General features: G+C 41.9%; 1 protein-coding gene across 1 annotated transcript in view; it reads right to left on the minus strand.

Moving 5' to 3' along the window:
- ALMS1 (ALMS1 centrosome and basal body associated protein) overlaps positions 1–24,582 on the minus strand; it is a gene marked incomplete at its 5' end in the record, with an annotated part of 41,927 nt that overhangs the window by 7,159 nt on the left and 10,186 nt on the right. The window contains 9 exons of the mRNA XM_082315919.1: positions 4,156–4,219; positions 4,436–4,619; positions 5,736–5,980; positions 7,121–7,375; positions 8,654–8,768; positions 12,125–13,056; positions 18,548–18,619; positions 20,384–20,509; positions 21,643–23,401. Of these exons, the coding sequence (XP_082172045.1) occupies positions 4,156–4,219; positions 4,436–4,619; positions 5,736–5,980; positions 7,121–7,375; positions 8,654–8,768; positions 12,125–13,056; positions 18,548–18,619; positions 20,384–20,509; positions 21,643–23,401 (3,752 nt within the window). The remainder of the gene's footprint in view (positions 1–4,155; positions 4,220–4,435; positions 4,620–5,735; positions 5,981–7,120; positions 7,376–8,653; positions 8,769–12,124; positions 13,057–18,547; positions 18,620–20,383; positions 20,510–21,642; positions 23,402–24,582) is intronic.

A 24,582-nucleotide genomic window follows, 5' to 3' on the forward strand; every position in this document is an offset into this window, starting at 1 on the left:
TGTAAATACAAAAAGTCAAAAATAGTGACTTGGAAGGAAGGAACTTATTGATATAAAAAAAACATCCTCTATTTTATCTTCACAATCTCTTAAAGGCTACTGGCCAACCACATCATAGAAAAATTTATTTGGGGGTTTACTGGTGTCATACAGGGAAAATGTGGAATACATAGCAGTTGTGATACCGGAAATTCCCACATCCCATAATGCCTTTCTCTTACAAGCAGCAGCCTCCTAAAAGCAATATTTATAACATTAAAATGACCATACAGCTGATATATTACCCAGCTGCAAAAGGTAGAGCTTCAATATCTTCAGTACAGAACAGCCTCGTTGCTTTGAGGATACGCTGATTCTGAGTAACATCTTTATCCACCAATAGCAGTATTTGTATCACAAGAATAACCTGAGTTAAGCTATTTAGGCATCTTTTCAATATTTCAATATTTGCAACATTCAAGATTGTTGCCCTGTTTAGGTCTTTGTCTTCTCCAGTGCTGCACTTCTCCCATACCAGAGCCAAACAGCAAGGGATGCTTTGAGCTCAACAGAAGGTGGCTGGTGCTCAGGACAGAGCCAGCGCGCTGTTCCGGTTTGGTTTACGTGCTACCATCTAAAGGAGGGACCCGAGAGCTAGGATGGCAGTGTATCGCTCACGCTGCCTTCCCCACATCTTCCTGTACGATCATAAAGCTTTACTAATTTCATGACAGTGGTTGCCAAGAAAAAGGCAGCTCCAAAAACAAGGTTTATGGGAGGTAGGAATGAACGATGTTCAAAAATTTCAGTCCTGTCATATTTAAAGCAAGACGGATCCTACTATAACTCCTTTCTTAACATGCTGATTTGATAATCAGCGCACAGAAAACAAAAAGACTTGTTACAGATACAGTAGTGCATTATACTCTTTTAGAGACTTTCATTTTTATGTCAGTATAATATCTTTGCATAGTGACTGCTGGCACTTCCAATATTTTTCAACACATCTATGCCTTCAACTCGTATTATCTGAACTTCAACACGCTCCATTTTGAACAGTGCAAATCAATGCAGCCCACCAGCCAGGAGGGGCATCTTTGACAGTTGTCTTGGTACTAATTCCAGCAGGAAAATAAGTCATGCTTCAGACCGGCAAGAGAAGTGAGGGAGGCCAATGCGCATCCGTTTGCACCCATTTGCTATTTAGTCAGTACAAGTTAGGTGTCACTTGCATGTTTCAAAGGAGAGAAGGACGAGAAGTTAGCTGGAAAACAAAGCAATAGGAAACTGTACGATAACGCGTAACTAAGCGGGCAGAATCAAGAAAGCAAGAATCAAATCCAAGTCTCAATACTGAATTTTATCTCCTGTCTAATTCACCAGCATCAGCTAGGGAGAGCCATACACATCTGTGGCTTCTATGGTCCCCCCCACCAATGTGTCTACCAGTCCATCAGACTTCACAGTGGAACTGATGAGCAAGCAAATACACATCCAACACCAAAAAAAAGGGGGGGGGGCGGAAAAAAAGAGCAACGGCACTCCTTCCAGTGACCTACCTTCCTGCGTATCCCTATTTTCCTACTCTGTCTGCAGCTGCTCTTAGGAGGTCTTCTTTTCTAAAAATGTCACTACCCACATAACCGCTACAGAAAAGAGGAAATAAATCACATTTTGATGCTTACATTACTCCTCTTATGCTTTGCTGGAAGGCAGCAAAGGGTGCTAGGGCTATGCACGTGTTCCTGGATGGAGGTAGGCATACTTGCGAGACTTGGGGTTTGGCTTTACTACCATCTCACCATTCTCTAAAGGTTTTTGCCATTCGAGGGCTCCCCTTGAAGAAAGATCAAGATTTACCCCTCACAAATCATCCTGCCATAAAGAAGTTTAGAGCAAGAAGTGGGCAATGCAGAATCGTAGGTAAATTTCACTGAAAATTGTTTTCATTACGTCTAGCTAATGTGCCATGAGAAATTCCATTTATACCCTGACAGAGAAAAAGAAAAAGCTTTTGCAGTCATTACAGGTGTGGATTTCAAAAGAATGGTACAGAATAAATTACTTCTCAGCTCCAACTGAGAGCTGGAGTATGACAGCAGCAAGAACAAAAAAAGTCACCAGGTGTGACTGCCTGAATCAGTCTCCATAGAAGCCCTGCTGACTTCGGGTATTATGAAAGCAGTTTCTGAAAACGTATATACGAGTTCAGATACAGTCCAAGCGACCCGAACCCAAACCCTTCTCCTTCAGCTAAAACATGTGGAGATGCATTCCTCGGGGAACTGCTGTATTTACCATATTTACCACTTCTGCCCTCTCTATTAATGCCCTAAAAATACTTTTAAATGCCAAAGGCTATTGAAATAAAACATTCTGTTGGGACTCTCCCACCATATATATCAAGAGGTTTATTTTATATATTGCGTATTCCAGGAGATGTTTTGTAGAATCGCAATGTATCGTAGGTTGGAAGGGACCTCTGGAGGTCACCTACTCCACCCTCCTGCTCGAAGCAGGGCTAACTTCACGGCTACATCAGGCTGCTCAGGCCTCAGCCCCTCAACGGGTGACTATTGCCAAGGACGCAGATCCGACCACCGCCGTGGGCCCTGGCCCAGCACTTCACCACCCTCCTTGTGAAAAACTCACTTCCACCTCTCCAGCTAGAATTTCTCCTTCCCGTAACACATCACCGCCGCTGCTTGTCCCGTCACCGCGCACCTCCAAGGAGAGGCTTCCTCTGCCTTCTCTACACCCCTCCTCTGGCAGGGAAGCACCACTGCCAGCTCCGCACCTTCAGCCTCCTCCTCCCCAGGCCAAACAAACCCAGCCTCCCCAGCTTCTCCTCACGCACCGTGTGCTCCAGCCCCGACTGTCTCGGTGGCCTCCGCCAGGCTCAGGCCACTTCGTTGACCTCCCTCTTGTCCTGGCAGCCCAGAACCGGAGAGAGGATCCAGCTGTGGTCCCATGAGTGCCAAGCAGAGGGAATATCCCCTTCCCTCCACCTGCATGAAATGCAGCGTGTAGCTGGCCTTCATCGCTGCAAGAGCATACTGCCGACTCGTGTTCAGTATGCGGTCCACCAGCTGCCAGGCCCCCAAGGCCCTCTCCAGAAGGGCCACTCCGCAGGCCGTCTGTCCTCAGACACTGCTAAGGAGGGTGTCTGTCCCAAGGAGAGACTTAGTATTTATTGCTGTTGAACTTGATGAGATTCCTCTTGGCCCTTTCCTCCAGCCTGCAGAGATCTCTAGAAACTGCAGACCCACTCTCCAGCACAGTGGCTGGCCCTCCCAGTTCAGCGTCACCTGCAAACCTGTTGAGGTGTGCTCCATCCCATCGCTACGACTGATGATCACAGAATCACAGAATCGTTAAGGCTGGAAAAGACCCTTAAGATCATCGAGTCCAAGCGTTAACCCAGCACTGCCAAGGCCACCACTAAACCACATCCTCAAGCACCACGTCTGCCCGGCTTTTAAACACCTCCAGGAATGAAGACTCAACCACTTCCCTGGGCAGCCTGTGCCAGGGCCTGACAGCCCTTTCACGGAAGAAGTTTTTCCCAATATCCAACCTAAACCTGCCCTGGCCTGGCATTTTTTTTATTATACCTTCATATGCTCTCTCTGTAGCATAGGTATTCCAAATGTTTAATACGTTGTTAGTGCGCTGTGCACTCTATATATGAATTACTTGAGTCAAAAATAAGGCAAAATCTATTATAAGGTGTTTTTTTCCAAGGGTAAAAGCCTCCGTATTCCTTTGAGGGTAGTTATGTCTTACGTAAAGCTACTTTCATGTGGTGAAATGATACCTCACTTCCTGCACCAATTACCTAGTGTGTTAATGTTTAAAACTATACAGATGCTCTAGTGGCCCACACCCTACCTTTCCTCTCCTTTCGGGATCCAGTACTTGCACAGTCGCTGCAGTGCTTGGATGGCAGATACAGAACGCTCAGCTTTAGCTACAGAAATAATTTTTCCAAAATGATCTTTCTCGGGTTCTCTAAATAGGTGCTTTGTCCCTCCGATAAGGTGCCTACATCTTGCACTGAAAAAGCTGAGTTATCCCCAACACCCAATTCTTTGACTGCAGATACGATTCATCCATCTTTCCTACCCATTTACTCAGGTCACCTATCTACCTGAAACAACGTTTTCTTAACCTTACCGTTTAGATCTTTGAACCATTTCACTCTTTGGAATTGTTCTTCTCTTTTCTCTAATCGGAAAACCTAAATGGAAAATTTTGAGATAAGAGAACAGTGAACAAGTCTGCTTCTCACAAAGAACACTATTGCAACAATCTGACTCCTTTATAAGTTATGGATTCTTATAGATGATAATGTTAAATAATTGTAATGCTTTTATTAAAAATACACACAGCCGTAAGCGTACTGTGGAAATTCGTTAATTCCTATAGAACGTAAGGAGCAGAACCATAAAGGTACCTCTGTTGGACAGCATGTGACTTGCATTCCTGTAGCCCTTTCTTTTCTCCGGAGGATTAAATAGCTCTTCTCGTTCAGACTGCAGTACGTTCTGCATCCGCCTTTCCTCCATTACAAGCTTCAGATGCTTCACACGCTCTCCAGAGCGGGAGATGAAATCAGGGCGATGCACTGCCAGAGCCTCCTAAGATGGGATGGCACAAAACAAAGTCTAAAGTGGCCAGACTGTCTCCCTGCAGCTAGAAGGGAATAATCAAAATATCTAACACCATTACCAAAGCATGGGAAAAAATCCCATCAAAGTAGTATTTGGTATAACATACAAAATCTTGTATCCTTAATGCCGGGTAGATTCTTAGAGACCTTGTTTAACAATTTGTCAACAACCAGAAAATTAACTGGCCAGAAAGAAAAAAAAACGCTAAAATAATTAGCAAAAGGGACACAAATCTCTTCTCAAAAAAGCATAGCAAAAAGTTAACAAAGTTGAGCCCATAGGACAGAAGATTCTGTAACTTATTACGATCTCCCTTGTTATAAACAGTCGGCACATCAACACAAGCGATTTATTTTGGATCAGAAGCAGAATTTTGAAAGGGATCCCCTGATATCTCTGCCACACTCCAATTCCCATCGCAGGGCAGTCTCTGACACACGACCAGATGGAACTGAACTTAAAGAAACTTCAGAAGTGCACCTTAATTAGCACTTCCTAATTCACGTTTCACTTGCTGTGGACAACCTCTTTCAAAAATATTTCTGTACACTACATCTGTGTTTTTCCACAGATATTTAGAGTGATCACACCTTATCTGAAGCGTACACCGTATATGCACGTGCCTGTATGTACACACACATACACTGTTTGCACTGTATGAATTAAAGCCCACTTTAATCATATACTGTGTACATCACACAGTATTATTTCTGCATGGAAGCAAGTATGACTTGACACTGCCTCAGCCTCATTCCCTCTAGTTCCTGAAGCCAAATGATTTAAGCCTTAAAATATTAGGCCAATTCAAATATATTAGCATATTGTGGAAAGATTACCAGATTACCATAATCAAACAGGACTGACAAATTCATTAGTTTTCTTGTTCTATTTTGTTTTTGTTTTGTTTTGTTTTTTAAGCAGGAGCAGTCTGTAACATGTTGACTTCCACTGATTATAAAGGTGAAATAACAAAACAAACCAAACAAAAAAAAGGAATAAAATGAATGTGTTTCCAGAAGATTCAGCATTGCTCCCGAAATCCTACTGAGATCCCAGCAGCCTTATAGCACAGCGTGCCTTTACCTGTAGCGTCAGCTTCACGAACGGTCGCAAGGACCTGTTCTCAGCATCTCTTTCTGGAACTGCTGGCTGAATCGCGTTGCTGTGCTGCTGCTCTTGCCAGTTCTTCTCTCGGAGAGGCTCTCTCCAAGGCTTTGTGCTGGTCAATGGTTCAAACCAAGCGGGACCAGGACCAGAAAAGGTATGGGAATGGTTTTCTTTCCTAGACTCAGATTTCAAGTCTTCTGCTTGGACGAACCATGAAATTCCTGTTAAAAAGATCACAGAAGAGAAAAAAAGATTTGTAGACAATACACGTGCCTATTTTCCATCCCCGTCTATGGCCCTTCATGCCCAAGGTCTTTGCTAAACACAATCAGTGGCCTAACACTGCGATAAATACTCACTTCAGTTTAATAACAGTGGGACTCTGTAGCAGACACCTTTGGCAGTTTCAAAAGAATTCCTTTGCCAAGTGTCAGAAAACCAGCAAGTCTTTATCAAACAACACTTCTGAAAAGGCACAAAATGGCTTAGTTTGCAAGTTTCTCTCTCTCTATAGAAAGAATAGTTATTTATCAGCAATTACACATTTTTAAGGTGCCTCTGTGCTGTCCTAAGCCCTGTGGCTTAACATCTTGCAAATGTTAACATCTTGCAAATGTTAAATATGTATACAAGAATTAGATTACTCACAGTTTACATACATACTGGGATTTGAATACATCAGCTAATACTCTGAGTAGATATTCAAAATTTCCTAAATTAAACCGGTATGAGAGAGAACGATTTGTCCCTACAACAACAACGATGACTAAGGAAAACATTTTTAAACATTTAATCATGACATTGTGAAGACTGACGGGAAATTTGGGAGGGGGAAAAAGAAAAAAAAAAAAAAAAGTCAGGAGGCTACACCATCAGCCCAAAAATGCAACTCTAGCTAAAAGAGGGAGACGTCTAGTTCTTCTGGTACCACAATCTTCCCTCAAGTATTCCTGAAAAAATACTTCTTCTTTGAAGCCTCAGTACCCAAAACAGTAAGTACAACTTACAGTGATCAGTTACTCAGAGCTTAACAGAACCTTTTATATCTTGAAAAGCAAGTATCTACGTGATTCCCATCTCATTCATCTTTCTTTGCCTTATTCATTGCTTTCTATTTACTGCCTTTACTGGCTAGGTTGCATCTAACAGCTTGACTGAAAACGCCATCATAACAGAGCACTAGAGAGCTCACTTGACATAGTGGTTTTGTTTAAAATCCCTTGATTAAAAACAGACTAAGAACTGACTGTACTAGTGGCAGGCTACTCTGTGTCCTAGCTAATCCTCCTCACGTATTTTGCTGGTTGCTGTTGAGACGTACAGCTTTTCTGGTCTGCAGAGAAAGCGTATTTTGGACTGACCTTGTGGTAAATGCAGCCTGCTCCTTTTCGTCCTTTTCTCCACGAAAAAATTGCCTGGCTGTCCCTTCTGCTTACCCTTGCTTCCTGCTGCCTGATGATCTGTGACCATACCATCTGACTCTCCAAAAATACCATCAACACAATGCCAGGGTTCCTGTGGCCGTCGATTTGGCTGGCTAGATCTTGGGGTAGGAAAAGTCACACCAACATCGCGAGTGTTTTTCTTAGTTGCACTGTTCACAATCTCCAGGTCTCCTGTAGTTGAAAATGAAGTGGTAACATCTTATTCCAGAGCAGCTGGAAGTACTTCAACATCAGCACGTGTGACAGGCATAGGTCAGGGGGCGACCCTCAATTTTTACTTTGAAGATGAAGGATTGCTTTCTTTATCTCGCCTTCAAAAGGCAAAAATCTTTTATACTCCCACTTCCAATGCAAGGAGAGTTTGCAGTGACTCAGCATTGTTACTATATGATAATCTGAGTAAAATTAAAGTAGTGTAAGCCAAATACCCCAAGCAAAACAAGCATATATATATATATATATATATATATATACATACACATACACGAGGGGTAGGAATTAAACTTGAACAAACTATGCCCCTTGCTGGGGATCTGAGTAGACTCTCTGAAGAGTCAACTTCAAATCTGCTGCCAAAGACACAATGGCAGGTCAACATACAGCTCTACATTTTGCACAATGGAACTGCAGGTTTTTCTGGACCTGTTAGTTTACCCAGTGCGTCCCATCCAAAACTGTGTTTTGGCTACAGAAGATTGGTTTGCCCACAGCACTACAAATATTTAGCAGAAACACCACCACAAACATTTAACAGAAACATATGAAGTGGAAGGTGTCAACTAACATTCAAAAAAGTCATAATGTAATCTTGAAAACAAGCCATGACAATACTTTTCTGATTCAATCCACTTGCACATGAGAAACAAGCAGTAATAAATAAATAATTGATATGTCTGATGAATAAAACGAAGCCATTACTCAATCTGATGATGGGAAGTTGGTGTGTAAATGAAAGCAATAAAGAAACTGATAATTGCCACCAGAAAAACCCAAATGCAGAACTGCACCAGTCCAGGATCAGCTTATGTTTTAAATAGAATATAACATCCAAAATATTACCAAGAAGAATATGAAACACTGCAGTTGCCTTCTGAAATAGCATATGCCTACAAAATACATTCTGTGAATAACAGACGTCTTGTGGAGAAAACAATATATAAAAAAACACAGTTCGTCCACCTTTGCTACTGAAATGGATCAGAAGCTTAGGTTAATCAACTTACAAGTAAGTGAGAAAGCTGGCTACTAAAGCAGAGCAAGAAAGGAAACAAAATGGCTCATTTTAATTAGAACACAACATCTTTCCCTAAAAGCACTTGAAGTGAATTTGAAGAATGCTGCTTGTACATACCCATCACCAAAAACACGCAACAGACTTTGGAGAATGGTTTCAAGGAGATGAAAGGCAGAAGCAAACACAGAAGACAAGTCTGGAATTCAACAACTCACCTGCTTGGATCCCTTTGTTTAGCATCCGTGTCCGTCGCTTGTTACTAAGAGCGGAGCTTGGCCCCCAAGAACTGCTGCTTGCAGAAGCTGAATCCGATGAAAGGGAGATTGCATTCTAGAAAAAAAACAAACACACAAGAGAACAGAAATTCCTGAAATACTAACTGAAATGAACAGAAAGAAGGTTTTAAACAGCAAAAAAGTTATAGTCGTCATTCTTTACTTGTTGTACCTTGATCCTATTGTTATTTAGATGTTTATCACAGGCTCATCAGTGTCTCTTATTGCTATGCCACACAGATCAGTGTCTCATACTGCTACGCCAGCCTTGACTTTATCCTCACACACCAATGCACTTTCTGCATCCCATTACAGTAAGAAAAGCACATTATTTCTGTAGGCAAGAGCGTGCCTGTGATCAGAATCTGTACGGTGCTGACCATCCTCAATTCATTTGTCCAAAGTTCGTGGGACAACGTGGCCTGTCACGACAGACTTACAAAAAACCTTTGCTGTGGCAAGATCATTTGTTGGCTGTACTTTCATGAGAAACTGCAAAGTGTGAAATATTGCTGCTTTGGAAAGAGGGAGAATAAACATCTAAACTGAATCCTATATTCCTACCCTCTCAAACCAAAAGCCTTCAAAGGTTGCTGGGTGCGCTGGAGGGACAAACTGTCTTGAAAGATTAAGATGTTGCTTTGTAAATTCCCAAGGAACTCCCGCTCTGTACCACGAGCGTGAAAGAGCAAAGCCCTTTCAAAACACGGGAAGGTCTCTCACCCTGTGATCCTCCTTACACAAAGGTCTCCAGGTGGAGAAAATTAAACTCAATCACAACAAGAAACAGAAGACACGCGGGAAGAGCACGGCTTAGGCAAAACGCTAGTTTCACATCTTCACCACTCACACAAGCAGAAGTTCCAGCTGCAGGGATGGAAGCAGCACAACTTTGATACAATACATGAATTTAAATTTTATGACGTGTTATAACTTTACAGCCTTTTAAAAAGGAATATACGCTGTAAGCGTAACGCATCTAGTCCACAAGCTTTGTGGTTATATAAAATATGGAGAGGGTTAGTGCTTTATTAACAGCAATTAACTGACAGTGCTTCCCCAGGCTTCAAATCCAACAGTGCGGCACAGACCAATCTCTGCAACTCCGCTGAATTCTTAATTATGAAACAGATTTTTTTTTTTTTTCCTTGATCATAGCAATTAGTATCCTATTAGTAACTCATAACGCTAGCCACGATGGAAATGAACAGAGGCTTTTTTTTATTACCTTTTTATTGAACCTCTGCTATCACCACTTCAATGCAAAACATAATTTCATTTCAACATTAAAAGGAGGCCATTTTTACTCTCATGCATACTGGCAAGAACTGTTTTTCAGTTTCATAAAGCTGTTTCAGCTCTAGTAGAGTGCACTAGACAGATGTAGTAGATATGTATCTTCTTTCAGAGAACAGAAGCAAATTTGAATATGTGCTCAGCAAAAGGGAAGAGAGTATAAAGTAAGGGAAAAAACCGAGATAACCCATTTGCATGCACATGCATATCAGCCTGCAGAAATAAATATAAGCAGCCACTCAATACTGAATATTGACATGCATATTCCTATTTGGAGTAGAATATTCAGTGCAGCGCTTTCAAAGCCCTTCAGCAGTTGAATAGCGCAACCTTTAGCTTTGTACCTGCTACCAGATGGCAGCTTGAAGAGTACTTTAGAAATAACAGAAACTGGAATAGATAAAAACCTTCTGGGATGGGTTCAGCATCTATAAATAAAAAAAAGCTGTAACCAAGTTTTCTGGAAGAGAGCTGACAATAGGCTCTCAAAAAACTGAGCTACAAAATGCAGCACTCGCCTGAAAGATCTGTACAGTAGTCTCTCTACGAGTGGGCTCTTGCTATAAATAAATATCCGTCTCTGAACCACAGATATTTGCAACTGAAAAAATAATAAATCTTGATTTCTGTTCAGCCAAGCATCACAGAAATTACCATAATTTGGATTTTAAATTAAGTTTGCCATTTTGCCATCAATTTTCCCTCGCTCCTTATTTGAGGTGGGTCATGTGTCTCTTTATATGTATTTTTAAAAAGAACACCACATCAGCAGATAAAAGACACTACTTTCTAAAGCCATATGGGTTCAATGCAACATCAAGCACCGGGAACAGTGAGCCTTTATTCTCATATACGTATCACCGCAATCAGTTATCTCATGGGTGATTTTAACAGACAAAAGACTAGATGTTGGTTTTAAGGTCCAAATAGACATTGAAAGATTAGTCTTATGAATGGAAAATGGAATAAAATCATCTCCTAAATATTACAACCGTGCAAGAAATGTTGGATACTAATTTTATTGTTAGATGGTCAGTGTTCTGATTAATAGTCCTAATGTTGCAAAGTTTATGACAATTCTATTTTACCTTTAAATAAGTATTATAAATAAAAATATTAATTAAAAATATTTTTAAACCATTCTTAGTCTTGAAAAAGGCTGTTCCTCCCCCACACATGCATTCATTAGCTTACTCGACACAGACTGAGTTTGAGTTGTTTCTATAAAAAAAAAACCTAACTCATTTCAATGAAATCTATTAGTAATGATGACACTACCACTTTCTTCTGGTAATATGAAAAAAAAAAAAAAAAGAGAAATATTTCTGACTTGTTCCCGTACTTTTCAGCATGAATGTATATTACAGAACACCAAAACTCTGTAATTTCTTACTATGATCACCAAATCCGTGCCAAGGCCCCCTTTCAGGAAATTAATTTTCATTTCTCCTCCAAAGGGCAATGGCCGAATTCAACTGAAGTAACCAGAAAGACTTTCTCCACTTGAAAACAGCTTTACTCCAGACTTTTCACCTAGAATCCTTAGGGCCAAGCCTTGGTCTTTTAACAGAATAGACTAAACTGCCAAATAGAGAAATTGAAGAAGCTTACAACCAATACTCAACAAAATAATTCCAACATTTAAAATAGACAAACAGTAAGAAAAGTCAAATAATAATTCCAATTTTTACGAAATGGTATTTATCGTTGCCCAGAGATATTCAGGTAGCAATAGGCAGTCAAAGTCTACAACCTCAACTTACCACCACCGTCTTCAGGATTGCTAAAGCACAGAACCTGCAGGTAGCTAGAAATCAGATACAGCAGGATCTTGCTTCCCAAGACAAATAAAGGAAGAGAAAAAAGACAAATAAGAACAAAGGGAAAGAAAGCACAATTGATGTTTTAAGATATTTTGATCTCGTCCTTGTTCCTGGAAAGGCAGAGAGACTTGCTTGAGCTACTTAGATCAAAGACAGAAGCCTACCATATAAACAACGCTCTCTGGGAAATTGTAAATGATTCTCCGAATAACAAACTCGACTACTGTACAGCAGTTTAAGAGCTCCTGTAAAGATGAGTTAAAATTGTCTTTTGGTCTAACTGACCACATACCTGGATCTCTTTCCTTGTCCTGTGTCTCTCAGAAGTAACCTTTGGATATTCTACACCCACTGCTTTGCCACTTCCCTTGTCCCACTTTTCAGAGCGGCTTTTCTGGTGGTTGATGGTACAATAAAGCTGGGAAAGTCTTGGTGACACCCGCACTCTTTCATGCCCAAAAGCCCTGATCAGCCTGGCAGTGTCAATGGTGGAAATGGAACTGCTCACCTCAGTCTGAGTAGCAGTTTCCATCTCTGTTTGGGTCACCGCATCCGATTCTGAGGTGGTGGAACTGATCGTGGTGCCATGATCTCCACTAAGCCTTGTCTCTGAGGAAGTGTCACTAGGAGTTTCCAAGTACTGCTGGTGCTCCAAAATTTTATTCATGTGGTAGATAATTTTCTCTCCTGACCTATTTTTCCTGAGCTCAACAAGGCTATTTTTATCGTGGGTAATACGTGGTCTTTCTTCAACATGTGTTGCATTAGGCTCTAAGGTACTTTCAGACACGCTCTTTTCTGGCAGTCTTATTTTCTTCTGCTCTCTTCCCTTAATTTTTTTTTCAGAAACAGTCTTTTCAGATTTTGTTGGTATTAGTGTATGCTTAATGGGGTTCTGAAGGACCCTGGCCAATCGATCGAGGCGTTCAACAAGGGACAGCTCACCATTACGCCTAAAATCATGGTGCTGGTGTCTCTTCTGGCACTCCAAAAACTTAATCCAGAGTTCATCTAAGCTACCGCTGGAGTGGGTTCTGTGTCTCGGTGGTAGGTCCTTCTCCACAGTGTCACTGAGGCAAGTTGTTTGGCTACACGGCAAAGGATAATTTCTAGCTGCCTTTTGTTCTGCTTCTCTTCTGACACGTTCAAGCAGCTCCTTCCCTGACGTTTCATTCCTCAAAGATGTGCTAACATTTAGATCCTCATTCTTGCTGTAATCTGCTTCTGCAGCGAGTGGAAAGAATTCATTTTCACCATCTTTTTTATGATGAACAGAGAAAACACGTTGACGACGATGTGCTTTTTTCTGATTCTGCAAGACAGCACTTGAGGAAGGCCTAGCATGTCCAGTACCAGAACTGTCTTCGGACAGCTCGCTGTTAGATAGGAAGTAGCTCTCACACCTGGGCATTGGATGATGAAGGTAGAACCGTGCAGATCTGAAGACTGAATGAGTGGTTTTTACAGACTTCGAATGATCTCTGCGTTCTAGAAGAGAAGAAAACACTTTAAATTTTTGGTTTTTTACCGGTAAGCAAGTAGCAAACAGCAAATCTTAAACAGGATGATTTTCATCCTAACACTTTCCAATCACTTCAAAGGATTAATAGCAGGAATCATTGTACTCATTCCAAAAATGCAACAAACTTAGAAATGAAGTTTCAGCATTAGTAAAAGTACATAAATAATATTTTCTATCATTTGCAACAGGGAACCCAAGAGAACGCTATACCTAGCTGAATCTGAAGGAGGAATGTAGACACACCACAGGTTAATTACCCAGGCCAAAATTTGGACTGAGTCTTTATTTACATTTACGGAAACTCATGCCAGGCAGCCACAACTCATTTTGCCTCTTTTCAGCCAAATGCCCAGGGAGTACAAACGTCCCCTAAGGCTATATCTGAACATCATCTCTTAGCAGCACTATATATAACACAACCACTACCACTTCCCGTACAGCTCCTCGAACCGTCTCCGAGAGCACACCGAGATCGAGCCCTGCTTTGCTTTCAAGCTCAGATGACACATTTTAGTTCAAAGCAGCAGCGAAATCCCCCCAGAATATGCTACTATCTGAAATTACGAAGGGCTATATGTAGAAATCCAATTATAAACTCATTCGTAATACACATACATTAAGTATGCACGCAGCATGTGATAGCAGGAATATACTCCAAAATGATTTTAAAGCCGTTTGTAATATACTGTAAAAAAAAAAAAAAAAATAAAAAAATAAAGATGTGTTTCGTGTTATGTTCTTTGTATAACAGACTGAATTATATAATGATCCATGAAGGCAGAAACTAGGAATTATAGATACTAGTGCCAGAAGGATTTTCCAAGTTCCTATGCTTACTGCAAGATATTCCATGCCATTTTAGCCAAGTATGTCATTTAATGATGCCTTATAGAGTAGTAATAGCTTTAATATAAATAAAAAAGTCAATAAAAAAGAAGAACAGTCCATTTACTAATGGTAACAGCAGTGACTAGGTAATGGGAACCTGTCAGCAAATACATATGCGGAAAAGGACCTGGGGGTGGTGGCTGACAGCCGCTGGACATGAGCCAGCAGGGTGCCCAGGTGGCCAAGAGGGCCAGTGGCATCCTGGCTTGTATCAGGAACGGTGTGGCCAGCAGGAGCAGGGAGGTGATGGTGCCCCTGCGCTGGGCAGTGGTGAGGCCGCCCCTCGAATGCTGTGCTCAGCGCTGGGCCCCGCACCCCAAGGCGGCCATGGAGGGGCTGGAGCGTGGCCAGAGCAGGGCAGCGAGGCTGGGGCAGGGGCTGGAGCACAAGGCTGGGGAGGAGTGGCTGGGGGAGCTGGGGGGGCTCAGCCTGGAGAAGAGGAGGCTGAGGGGAGCCCTCATCGCTCTCTGCAACGGCCTGAAAGGAGGCTGGAGCCGGGGGGGTCAGTCTCTGCTCCCCAGGAACAAGCGATGGGACGAGAGGGAACGGCCTCAAGCTGCGCCAGGGCAGGGTTGGGTTGGGTATGGGGAAAAACTTCTTCCCCCAAAGGGCTGTCAGGGCCTGGCCCAGGCTGCCCAGGGCAGGGGCTGAGTCCCCATCCCTGGGGGGATTTAAAAGCCGGGGAGATGTGGTGCTTGGGGACATGGTTTAGTGGTGGCCTTGGCAGTGCTGGGTTAACGGTTGGACTCGATGATCTTAAGGGTCTTTTCCAGCCTTAACGATTCTGTGATTCTATATCAAGCTCCATTAATGGCAGGACTCGCACTCATACTAGTTTTTCTCTAGCTCTCCAACATTCCTCCCAAGTTTGGGTTTTTTTGTTTGTATTTTTGTTGTCTTGTTTTAAACAGTTTTGTTTCCGTGATTGCGATCTACCGATGAAAACAGAACTGGAAACCAGATCTTCCTTCCTTCGTTTGAGCAAGCTGTGCCACTGATTCAGCAGAAGGGTGGCAAGTCCCACAGCCTGCCCCAGGAGGAAAACACCTACCTACCTCATCAAGAATCACAAGCTGTGTTTTATAAAACCTCAGTTCCACGTGGGAAAAAGTGATGCAAGATAAGCTCAGGAAGGGTTACGATTGCCTGAATTCATACTGTTCACACTGCCTCATAAACCTTACTTTCATATAGTCACTTGTTTTCCTTACATTTTATACATCTCTTCCCTTCCCAACACAGAGACACTTCAGTGTAATGTCAAGATCATGAACAGCATAACCAGACCCAGTCTCACGAACTCCGAAATTGGAGGAATTTGTCTTTCCATACAAGGTCAATGTTTATATACTCATGTAAGAGGATTCCTCCACATCCTCCTGACAAATGAGATCAGGCTTGGGAATACTATGCAGAATTTTTGCTATTTCTGTATTTTTAAAAAGTTACCAACAAAATGGAAGGAATGCAAACAGGCAAAAAATAAAAATAAGGTTATATAGAGAAACTTTTTTTTAAAAAAAAAAAAAAACATAACTTGCATAATTTTAACCTCTAGACAAGCTCTGTGGGTAGAGGTAATCTTTAGACCATCTAAAAATATAGTTGAAGTCAGAGAAGATTTTAGACATGCGAGTCTCTTCAGAAAGCTTGCTTAAATTTCCAACTGTAACGGCTGGTTTAACAAAAGAGTATTTCTACTTACAGTTCTTTTCTTGCCTGTGTCTTTAGACCATCACAGCTACAGAAAAACACTATTAGACAATTTTATATTGACACCTGTGTTCCCCCTTTCATTTGTATCCAGGCTATTCAGACAGACGGGGATCCAGTGATCTCTGCTCCAGCCTGGTACTTTCTTTGTTGCTGCCGATTCTTGTTTGGAGAGCTCACGTCTCTACCTGCACTCTTTCTTCAGCTCTACCGCCATGACCCAGCATTCTTCTTGCGAGTTACCCGCAGTGAACGAAGAAAAGCATTTTTCTATCTTACTCCACTTGTTTCCATATCCTTGTATTTTATAAATGCTCACAGGGAATTATTTTTTCCATTAGAAAAACCAGGTTAAGACAACATTGTCTTTACCGTTGCACTAATTCAACAATTGGTCCTATGTGCACTTACCGAAAAAGTAAAATGAACACGAAACAATGAAGTTCAGCGTGGTCGCGGTTTAACCCCAGCCAGCAACCACGCACCACCCAGCCGCTCGCTCGCTCCCCCGCCCCAGTGGGATGGGGGAGAGAATGGGAAGGGTGAAAGTTAGAAAACTCACAGGTTGAGAACAGTTTAATAATTGAAGTAAAATGAAATAGAATAGTAGTAGTAGTAGTAACAACAACAACAACAATAATAATAACAACAACAATAATAATAATATACAATAATAATATACAATAATAATATACAAAGCACGTGATACACGATACAATTGCTCACCACTCACTGACCGATGCCCTGCCCGTCCCCGAGCAGCGGTCCCCGCCCCATGGCCAGCTCCCCCCAGTTTCCATACTGGGCATGATGCCATAGGGTATGGAATAGCCCTGTGCCAGGCTGGCTCAGCTCTCCTGGCTGTGCCCCCTCCCACCTCCCTGTGCACCCGGCAGAGCGCGGGAAGCTGAGAAGCCCTTGACTGGTGTAAGCACTGCTCAGCAACAACCAAACCATCGGTGCGTTATCAACATTATTTGCATACTAAACCCAAAACACAGCACTGTGCCAGCTACTAGGAAGAAAAAAATCAACTCTATCCCAGCTGAAACCAGGACAAGTGTGTCTTATGCAATCATTTTAAATTATCTTCTGGAAATAAAAATTATCTTCTGGAAATACCAAAATCTCTCCATGCTGAAGAGAAAAGCTTCAAAGAAACCCCCTTCTAAATCGAAGAATTAAAATCATCAGAAGGAATCCCTATCAATACACCAGTGCAGCTCTGTGGGGTGACCCTAGCCCAGGCATAGTGAGCTGCCTGCTTAAAAAGGGCAACAATAACCACACTGAGGTACTCCATAAAAATCTGTTTCATTAAATGTCTTCATAAAACAAGTTTACCTGATACTAAGAAAAATACACGGGCTCCCAAACCCCCTATATATGTGACTGCCTAGAGGAGAGCAGGAACTCTCTAATTCGGAATCCATTACGCTGTTCATACGTCTCGGGTCCCATCCCTCATTAACAACCACAATTCTATTACCTCCTTGCAACTTGCTCACTCTTTGTTTAATAAAGCACATGTTGCAAAATACCGTACTGTGCAATAAATAGCTTCCCTGAGGAATTAATAGCTGCATTTAGGAGAGATGGCAACCACTCAGCAATTTTCTCTGTACCGTTACTTCTGTCCAGGAACAAAATGCAATTCTCAGACGCAACAAAAATCTTCATCCCTACTCAGACTTGAGGAAGTTTATCAGCCACGCAAAATCACAGAATGAGGTTTTGTACAAAAGGAGTGTCCGTCAGGACTAATTTTAGCTACTGTCACGAGATACAGTGTCAAAATCATCAGTTAGCACAGCATAATTTCATTTTGCCAGAATTCTCAACAAATAAAGCCTTAAAGTAGGCTACTATAGTAGTAAACCCTGACCTTCATCCCTCAGGAGTACCATCCAGCAAGGTTAATGGAGGGGAGGAAGAAAGAGACAGCAGTCAAATCAAATTAAAATCCAGTTAAATACCAACATTACCAAGATACTTTACATGACATCACAAGGCATCAGTGTATTTGTAGGCAGGAACACAACCCCAACCCAGTATGCAGAGCCATCCCATCTGCTTTTATTTACCAGGGAATTTCTGTCATTTTCTACACGGGCAGCCTTTCTACACTTAAAAAAGACTTTGCACTTCACAAACTTAAGAGTGCTTTAAAAAAAAAAAAAAAAAAAAAAAAAAAACACAGCACAAAACCCCCAAAAAACCAGACCCCACCAAACCCCCAAAAATCTTACAAAGGCTCCGATAAGCACTGGGGCCACTGGAATGCTATCAAATACTAATGTGTCCAAGTATTGGGGCAGACAGGGAGAAGCAGAAAGATAGGGAAGAGAAAAATGAGTCAAATTCAGCATCTTCAGGCAGACTATCAGCAATATTGTGAGACCAGAAATCATGGATCCTGAAATGCAATTCTTTTGCTCTGCTTTCTTGTTCCATGTGAAAACCCATGTAAAGTTAAACACACACTTTAACTACCTGCGGAAGCTTCCGGTGGTATCGTTTGCTCCTCAGCCCAGGCTAGCTTGGGCTTGGCCCTCTTACTGTAGATTCCTTCTTTATGCTTGATAGCCATACTGTCCGGAGGATTATCATCCCTTAAACCAAGCACGTTTGCTGGAAACCTTGGAGGAAGAGCATCATTTGACCCTACAGAGAAAGAGAGCAATAACTGTGAGTAAAAAGAGGACGCAGGAAAAATAGATACAGAAATTTCACAACAAAGACAATGTCTGAAAGAAAGCCTGCTGTCCAAGTATTAGTACCAGTATATTCACCAACCAGCCATCATGATCCCTAGGGAGCAGCTCTAGTGACCAATACAGCAGCAGTAGGTATTGCGCCACGTTGTTTTCCATGATCTTTGGTGACAAGGTTCTTCCCTGAGAGGCAGATAAATTTTACCTATTCTACTAATGAGCAGGGAAGAATACAAGAAAATGAGCATTAGAGAAGGCTGCTAGGAAGCCAGACACAGGACTTGGAATGTCCAGACTCCCTCCTGCTCACATTAAAATTCCAGACATTTTCACTGACTGAGGTAAATATCTATTTTCCGAGCTCAGAGTAGGAATGGAGAAAAACTGCAAGGCTAGAGTAGGTCTGTATAACCTCTAAACAAGAATTCAAGACAACAGCAGCAGAGCTCTCTTGCTATCATATCACCGTCTCCTCATGTTAGAAACCTAAAATGTCCCCTAACTGATTTATCGTCCTTGTCAAAACCACCTGGTTACATTCAGCGGACTTACTCAACTCAATTTCCTTCAGCTACTACTCGTGAGCTAAGAATCCGAGCCGCAGCAAGGAGTTTAAAAAACAAAATATATTTTTTAATTCTGCTGTACATTTTCTAGAACCTTGCATTGCCTCATATGCATACTGAATTTTTGTATCTAGCATCATAGTTTCTGCAAAACAACAGACTGGCATCACATTTGTTTCATTTTGACCATATTACAACAGACAGACTGGAAAAAGGTGATGATCGGAGGCACGCGTAAACAATTACAAGCGGAATTTGTGGCTATAACGACTAACCTCTGCGCTTACCGTCGCTGTTGTATCAACCTACTCCCCTGGGGCACATCTGTCAGGAACCGGACATCCCTGTAATGTTACTTTTATCTACAAATAACTTTGGATGTCAAAAAGCTCTGACTGAAAACAACCTGCAAATAGGACCTGCAATGCTTAAGTGATGTGTTCTTTACGTATAGGAGAGAACTGAAAAATAACAGCAGGGAAAGCAAAAGAAGTTGATGAATCACAGAGCATCCTTTCCCCCGGTAAATGAGAAGTGTTTTTTACTGGAAGATGGGAGGATGTGAGGAAGAGGTGAATATGTATTTGGAACCACAGTTACGAATTACATTGTTTACAGAAAGGCTTTCTGCACTGGAATCCCCTAACATGGAAGAAAGAAATTCAGTACTGAGAAAGCTATTATCTGCAATGCGTGTTGTATTATGCAGATATTTCAGAATGCACACATACCAAATCAATAAAAAAAGGGGGAGAATGTACATAAATAAGGGAACTAAAAAGAAGGAGAACTGGCAGAGATATGAAAGAGCCCAAACTGAACAGTAATTCCCAGAGGAAAGGAAATTATCAAGCTGTAAAACATTGAGTCTCGTTCCCTTTCACTGCCAGAATGGAGTACTAACATCTCTTTCATCAAAGACATTGAAACCATAGCCTTCAGTCAGGACTCATCCATCTTTGCGTTATAAAGTGGTGTGAACATGAACAAAGACATTTTTCTATTAAAATCAATGCACTTACTCTAAACTGGTAGGACAGAAGAGTTCTGAGCTCAACTGAGCCAATTCTGCAGATGAAACAGGTATGTTTTGATCCGTGAACTACAACCATCATTTTACATTTGCAAGACCCAAGATAATTAAGTACCTGAGTGAGAGCTCTCAACGCTGGTTTCTGACTCAACTGGAGAAATTTTGGATCCTGCCTTTAGATAAGGAACATAATACATCCCAGTACTTCCAGAAGGTTTATACGGCAGCAGTAAGGGCTGATCTGTGGGGATGGAAGGCAAAGCAATTAACAGAAGTCAGGCTTTAATCCTTTAGTGCAACTGAAGATAAAAGCAACAAATCAGGATCCGAGGCGACTGCTGAAGATGTTCACTGTTGTAAATCTAGAGAAATACCCTATTCTTTAGGAAAATAAATTGCAATTATTAATTATTTCATTAATTTAATTATTTAATGCCCACCCAATGGTTAGAAGGTTGACTGTCGCTTAGCTAGAAAAAACAGCTTGCTTACCCTATTCAATATTAAATTTGTGACTAGGGTGACAAACACTGACTTAAAAAAAAATATAACTCACATACCCACATAGCTCCCAGTTGATCCATGTTTAATGAAACAATTTTAAATGAGCACAGATATCTGTCTCTCAAGTCAATAAAAACAGTGTGCTGTCATAACAGAATTCCAGCAAACGTTTGGACCAGAACATTACCTGACTTCTAATAGCAAAGAGAAGAGGTGATCAGATAGCTGAAATATTTTTTATGCTCTGATATAATGAAAGAATCCCCTGTCTCAACTCATACTATTTTAAACACCTTGAGAACAGAGATACAAGGCCTGGAGCCCAGGAAAAATCATGAAAACTACACAAGTCTACACACATCAATAGTATAAAACACCACTGTGGGAAACCACTGTGCAACATCCACGTTCCTCCGTCAACAGATTTAAAAGCCACATTTTCTATTTCATTCTATTGAAAATAGGGATGTGCATACTCTCCTCTTAGTCTTTGTACTACTTTGACTAGAGAGTAAATCAGTAATCAGATGTATCTCTTGATAAACTCTAAGCAGCGAACCAAATCAAATTAACTAGAAACAAATGTCAGAAAATTTTCTTGAACCAGACTTGTACCCAACAAATTCAGTTCCAGATAAACCTGAACTGAATCGCAACTCTATTGATAAAACTCCCTACCCACAAGACTGCAAAGCTCAAGTTTAAGGGTTGGGTTTTTTCCCATATGAGCAACTTCAAACATCAAAATTATCTCAAGAATGTTACTTCCACAAAAAAGCTGGGTTTGTTATTGGTTTTTAATACCTATAAACATCTCGAACTTGAATAGATGAAAGTCTAAATATACATATAAGACACTAATTTGCTCACCACCCTGCCTTGGGAAAGAGGAAATCTTGTTAAGAGATGAAGTTGTATTGTTGGGAAGTTCATGTGCTTTCTGGAGAGACGACGGGTGGACAGCATTTTCATTGTCCTGTGAATTAACATAAATTTCTGCTGAAAAGGTTGTTTTTTCAGGACTTTCTGTTGTTATCTGAGTGGTAGCATCAGAAGTACTTTTCCCAGTTTTTGCAGGAGCTACAGAGTTGAAGATATTCTTCAGGCTACGTCCCCCTGCACCCAGAACAGTGACTTGTGGTCTCTCACTGCTTTGCCGAGGCAGCTCTGGCCCTGCTCTGCTTGTAACAGAGGAAAGCACCAGGCGGGGATCTGCTGAAGACACTGGCACTGGGAAAGATGAAGATCTCTGATCTTCTGGAATAAGGTCAGCAGCTGATAATTTAGAAACAGTTTCTGTTAAAGTTTCTGGAGTTTTTAACGACACTGGTTGAGTATTAACTTCAGGTTTATCCCACGATCTCGTCTCATTTTCAGTATTCAGGTCACCACGCAGCTCCGAGTTATTACACTTCGACGAAAGAGTTATGTGGACACAAGACAGTACTTTCTTAGTTGGTGATGAAGGAGACGCGGACGTGCATAAAATCTCATCTGTAGATGAATGGTGAGACGTATCAATTTGCTCTCTCGCAGCCTCTTTCTGAATGAGAGGTACTCCATCAGAAGGACTTTTCTTCTCTTCTGCCAACAACTTAATATGGTCCTTCAGCAAATCAGTTTGTACAGCTGGACCTGAACCTTCTAAGCTCTCATACAACTGGATGTGGCCAAGCGGGCTGCTTTTCTCCTGCTGGTAAGAGCTTATAGAATGGGGTTCATTAAATCTATTCGTTTCTTGACTGAATCTTACATCGCAGTCAAGCCCCACGAGTCTGGCACTATGCCTGCCCAATTCAGTCACATCTTGAGGCAGAACATCAGAAATTTTTGCACTAAGGGTCTGTCTTTTATCAGCATGGATGCTTACAGAATCCCGATCTGACAAACAGTCTGTTTCTTGATAAGCTCCAATTCTGTTACTGTCAGCAGAGACATGATGAAACCTGTCTTTCTCAGCAGTGTAAGCGATCTCATTAGATACTGAGCCAGCAAGCATTGGACTTGAAGGAGGACAGGTCTTAGATCTTTCCCACTGTTGTCTGTCATGGCTGTGTTCCTCCGTGCCAGCAGAGTCAACCTCCAAAGGCGTTATCCCATCAAGACCATCTCTAGCAAGACTGCCGCTGAGTGCCATGGAAGTCAATGGTGACTGCAAACGTTTTCGGGATGAAAAGGTGATAGAAGTAATTTGCTTAGCCATATCTTCAGAACAGTCTTCCATAGACAGCTTCTTCTGAGCAGGTAAATGGACTTCTGTTTGTATACTGGAAGCGGGTGCAGACCTTACTGCACTTGTGCCCCATTCCTTCTGCAATGGTGGATGAAGTTCAACAAGGGCATCAGAATGACCAGTTGCAACCGTTTGATGTTGGTTGCAGATCGGTGTTTGAACCGTACTCAGAGATTTAAACTGCATATCCTTCAGCAGGCAACAGTCGGAAGGATCAGCTCTATATAATGGCACGGCTTGTCGTAAGCTTGACTCTGAAAGCTCCTTAGTCCTGACGGCTTGTGTGTGTTTGTCACTTTGAACTCTTTTGTCACCTGGAGCTTTGAAACGCTCTATGTCCTGTTCCTGATTGTGGCTATACTCAGCAGCAGCTTCCAAACCACACACCCATGGATCCTGGAAAATACAGAAGCATTCACATAGGTTATGTGGGTAATTTCCCACCCTTGCCAAAATCTGGATTGCAGAATTCAAAGACAGACTAGTGCTGTCAATAATCAAGAGTCTGTCATCATGAATGAGCACACGCTTTCTCTAGAACTCATCTGTTAATGGAACTAATTAAAAATTTGTCTTAAGTGCCAGCAAATTAGTTAATACGGTTTTGCTGCTGTAACAAACAGCAGCAGTGACATCTATAATAGAACCCTTGTCGTGGTTTAACCCCAGTTGGCAACTAAGCACCACACAGCTGCTCGCTCACCCTCCCCGCCCGCAGCAGGATCGGAAAAAAGAGAAAGAGAATTGGGAAAAAAAAGTAAAACCTGTGGGCTGAGATAAAGACAGTTTAACAGGGCAGCAGAGGAAGAGAAAATAATAATAATAATAATAATGACAAAAGCATGTAAAAAACAAGTGAAGCGCAATGCAGTCGCTCACCACTCACTGACCGATGCCCTGCCCGTCCCCGAGCAGCGGTCCCCGCCCCATGGCCAGCTCCCCCCAGTTTCCATACTGGGCATGATGCCATAGGGTATGGAATAGCCCTGTGGCCAGGCTGGCTCAGCTCTCCTGGCTGTGCCCCCTCCCACCTCCCTGTGCACCGGGCAGAGCACGGGAAGCTGAGAAGCCCTTGACTGGTGTAAGCACTGCTCAGCAACAACCAAACCATCGGTGCGTTATCAACATTATTCTCATACCGAATCCAAAACACAGCACTGTGCCAGCTACTAGGGAGAAAATCAACTCTATCCCAGCTGAAACCAGGACATCGCCCTCACCAAAATCTGGATCGCAGAATTCAAGGAAAGACTAGTGCTGTCAATAATCAAGAGTCTGTCGTCATGAACGAGCACACGCTTTCTCTAGAACTCATCTGTTAACGGGACAAATTTAAAATTTGTCTTATTTTAAGTGCCAGCAAATTAGCTAACATGGTTTTGTTGCTATAACAAACAGCAGCAGCGACATCTATAACAGAACCCTTTAGTTTTGTGAACAATAAAGTTGTAACTCTGTTAAATAGGCTAAGCTGTAAATACTCCTTCAACATCTCATCGCTCACTAGACAACAAGAATAAAACTTTCTTCCTTTCTATCAGTTGGCTTTGTACACAGCTGGACATTTGTTATAAACC

This window comes from Platalea leucorodia, assembly GCF_965183815.1.
Source record: "Platalea leucorodia genome assembly, chromosome: 6".
Classification (NCBI taxonomy): domain Eukaryota; kingdom Metazoa; phylum Chordata; class Aves; order Pelecaniformes; family Threskiornithidae; genus Platalea; species Platalea leucorodia.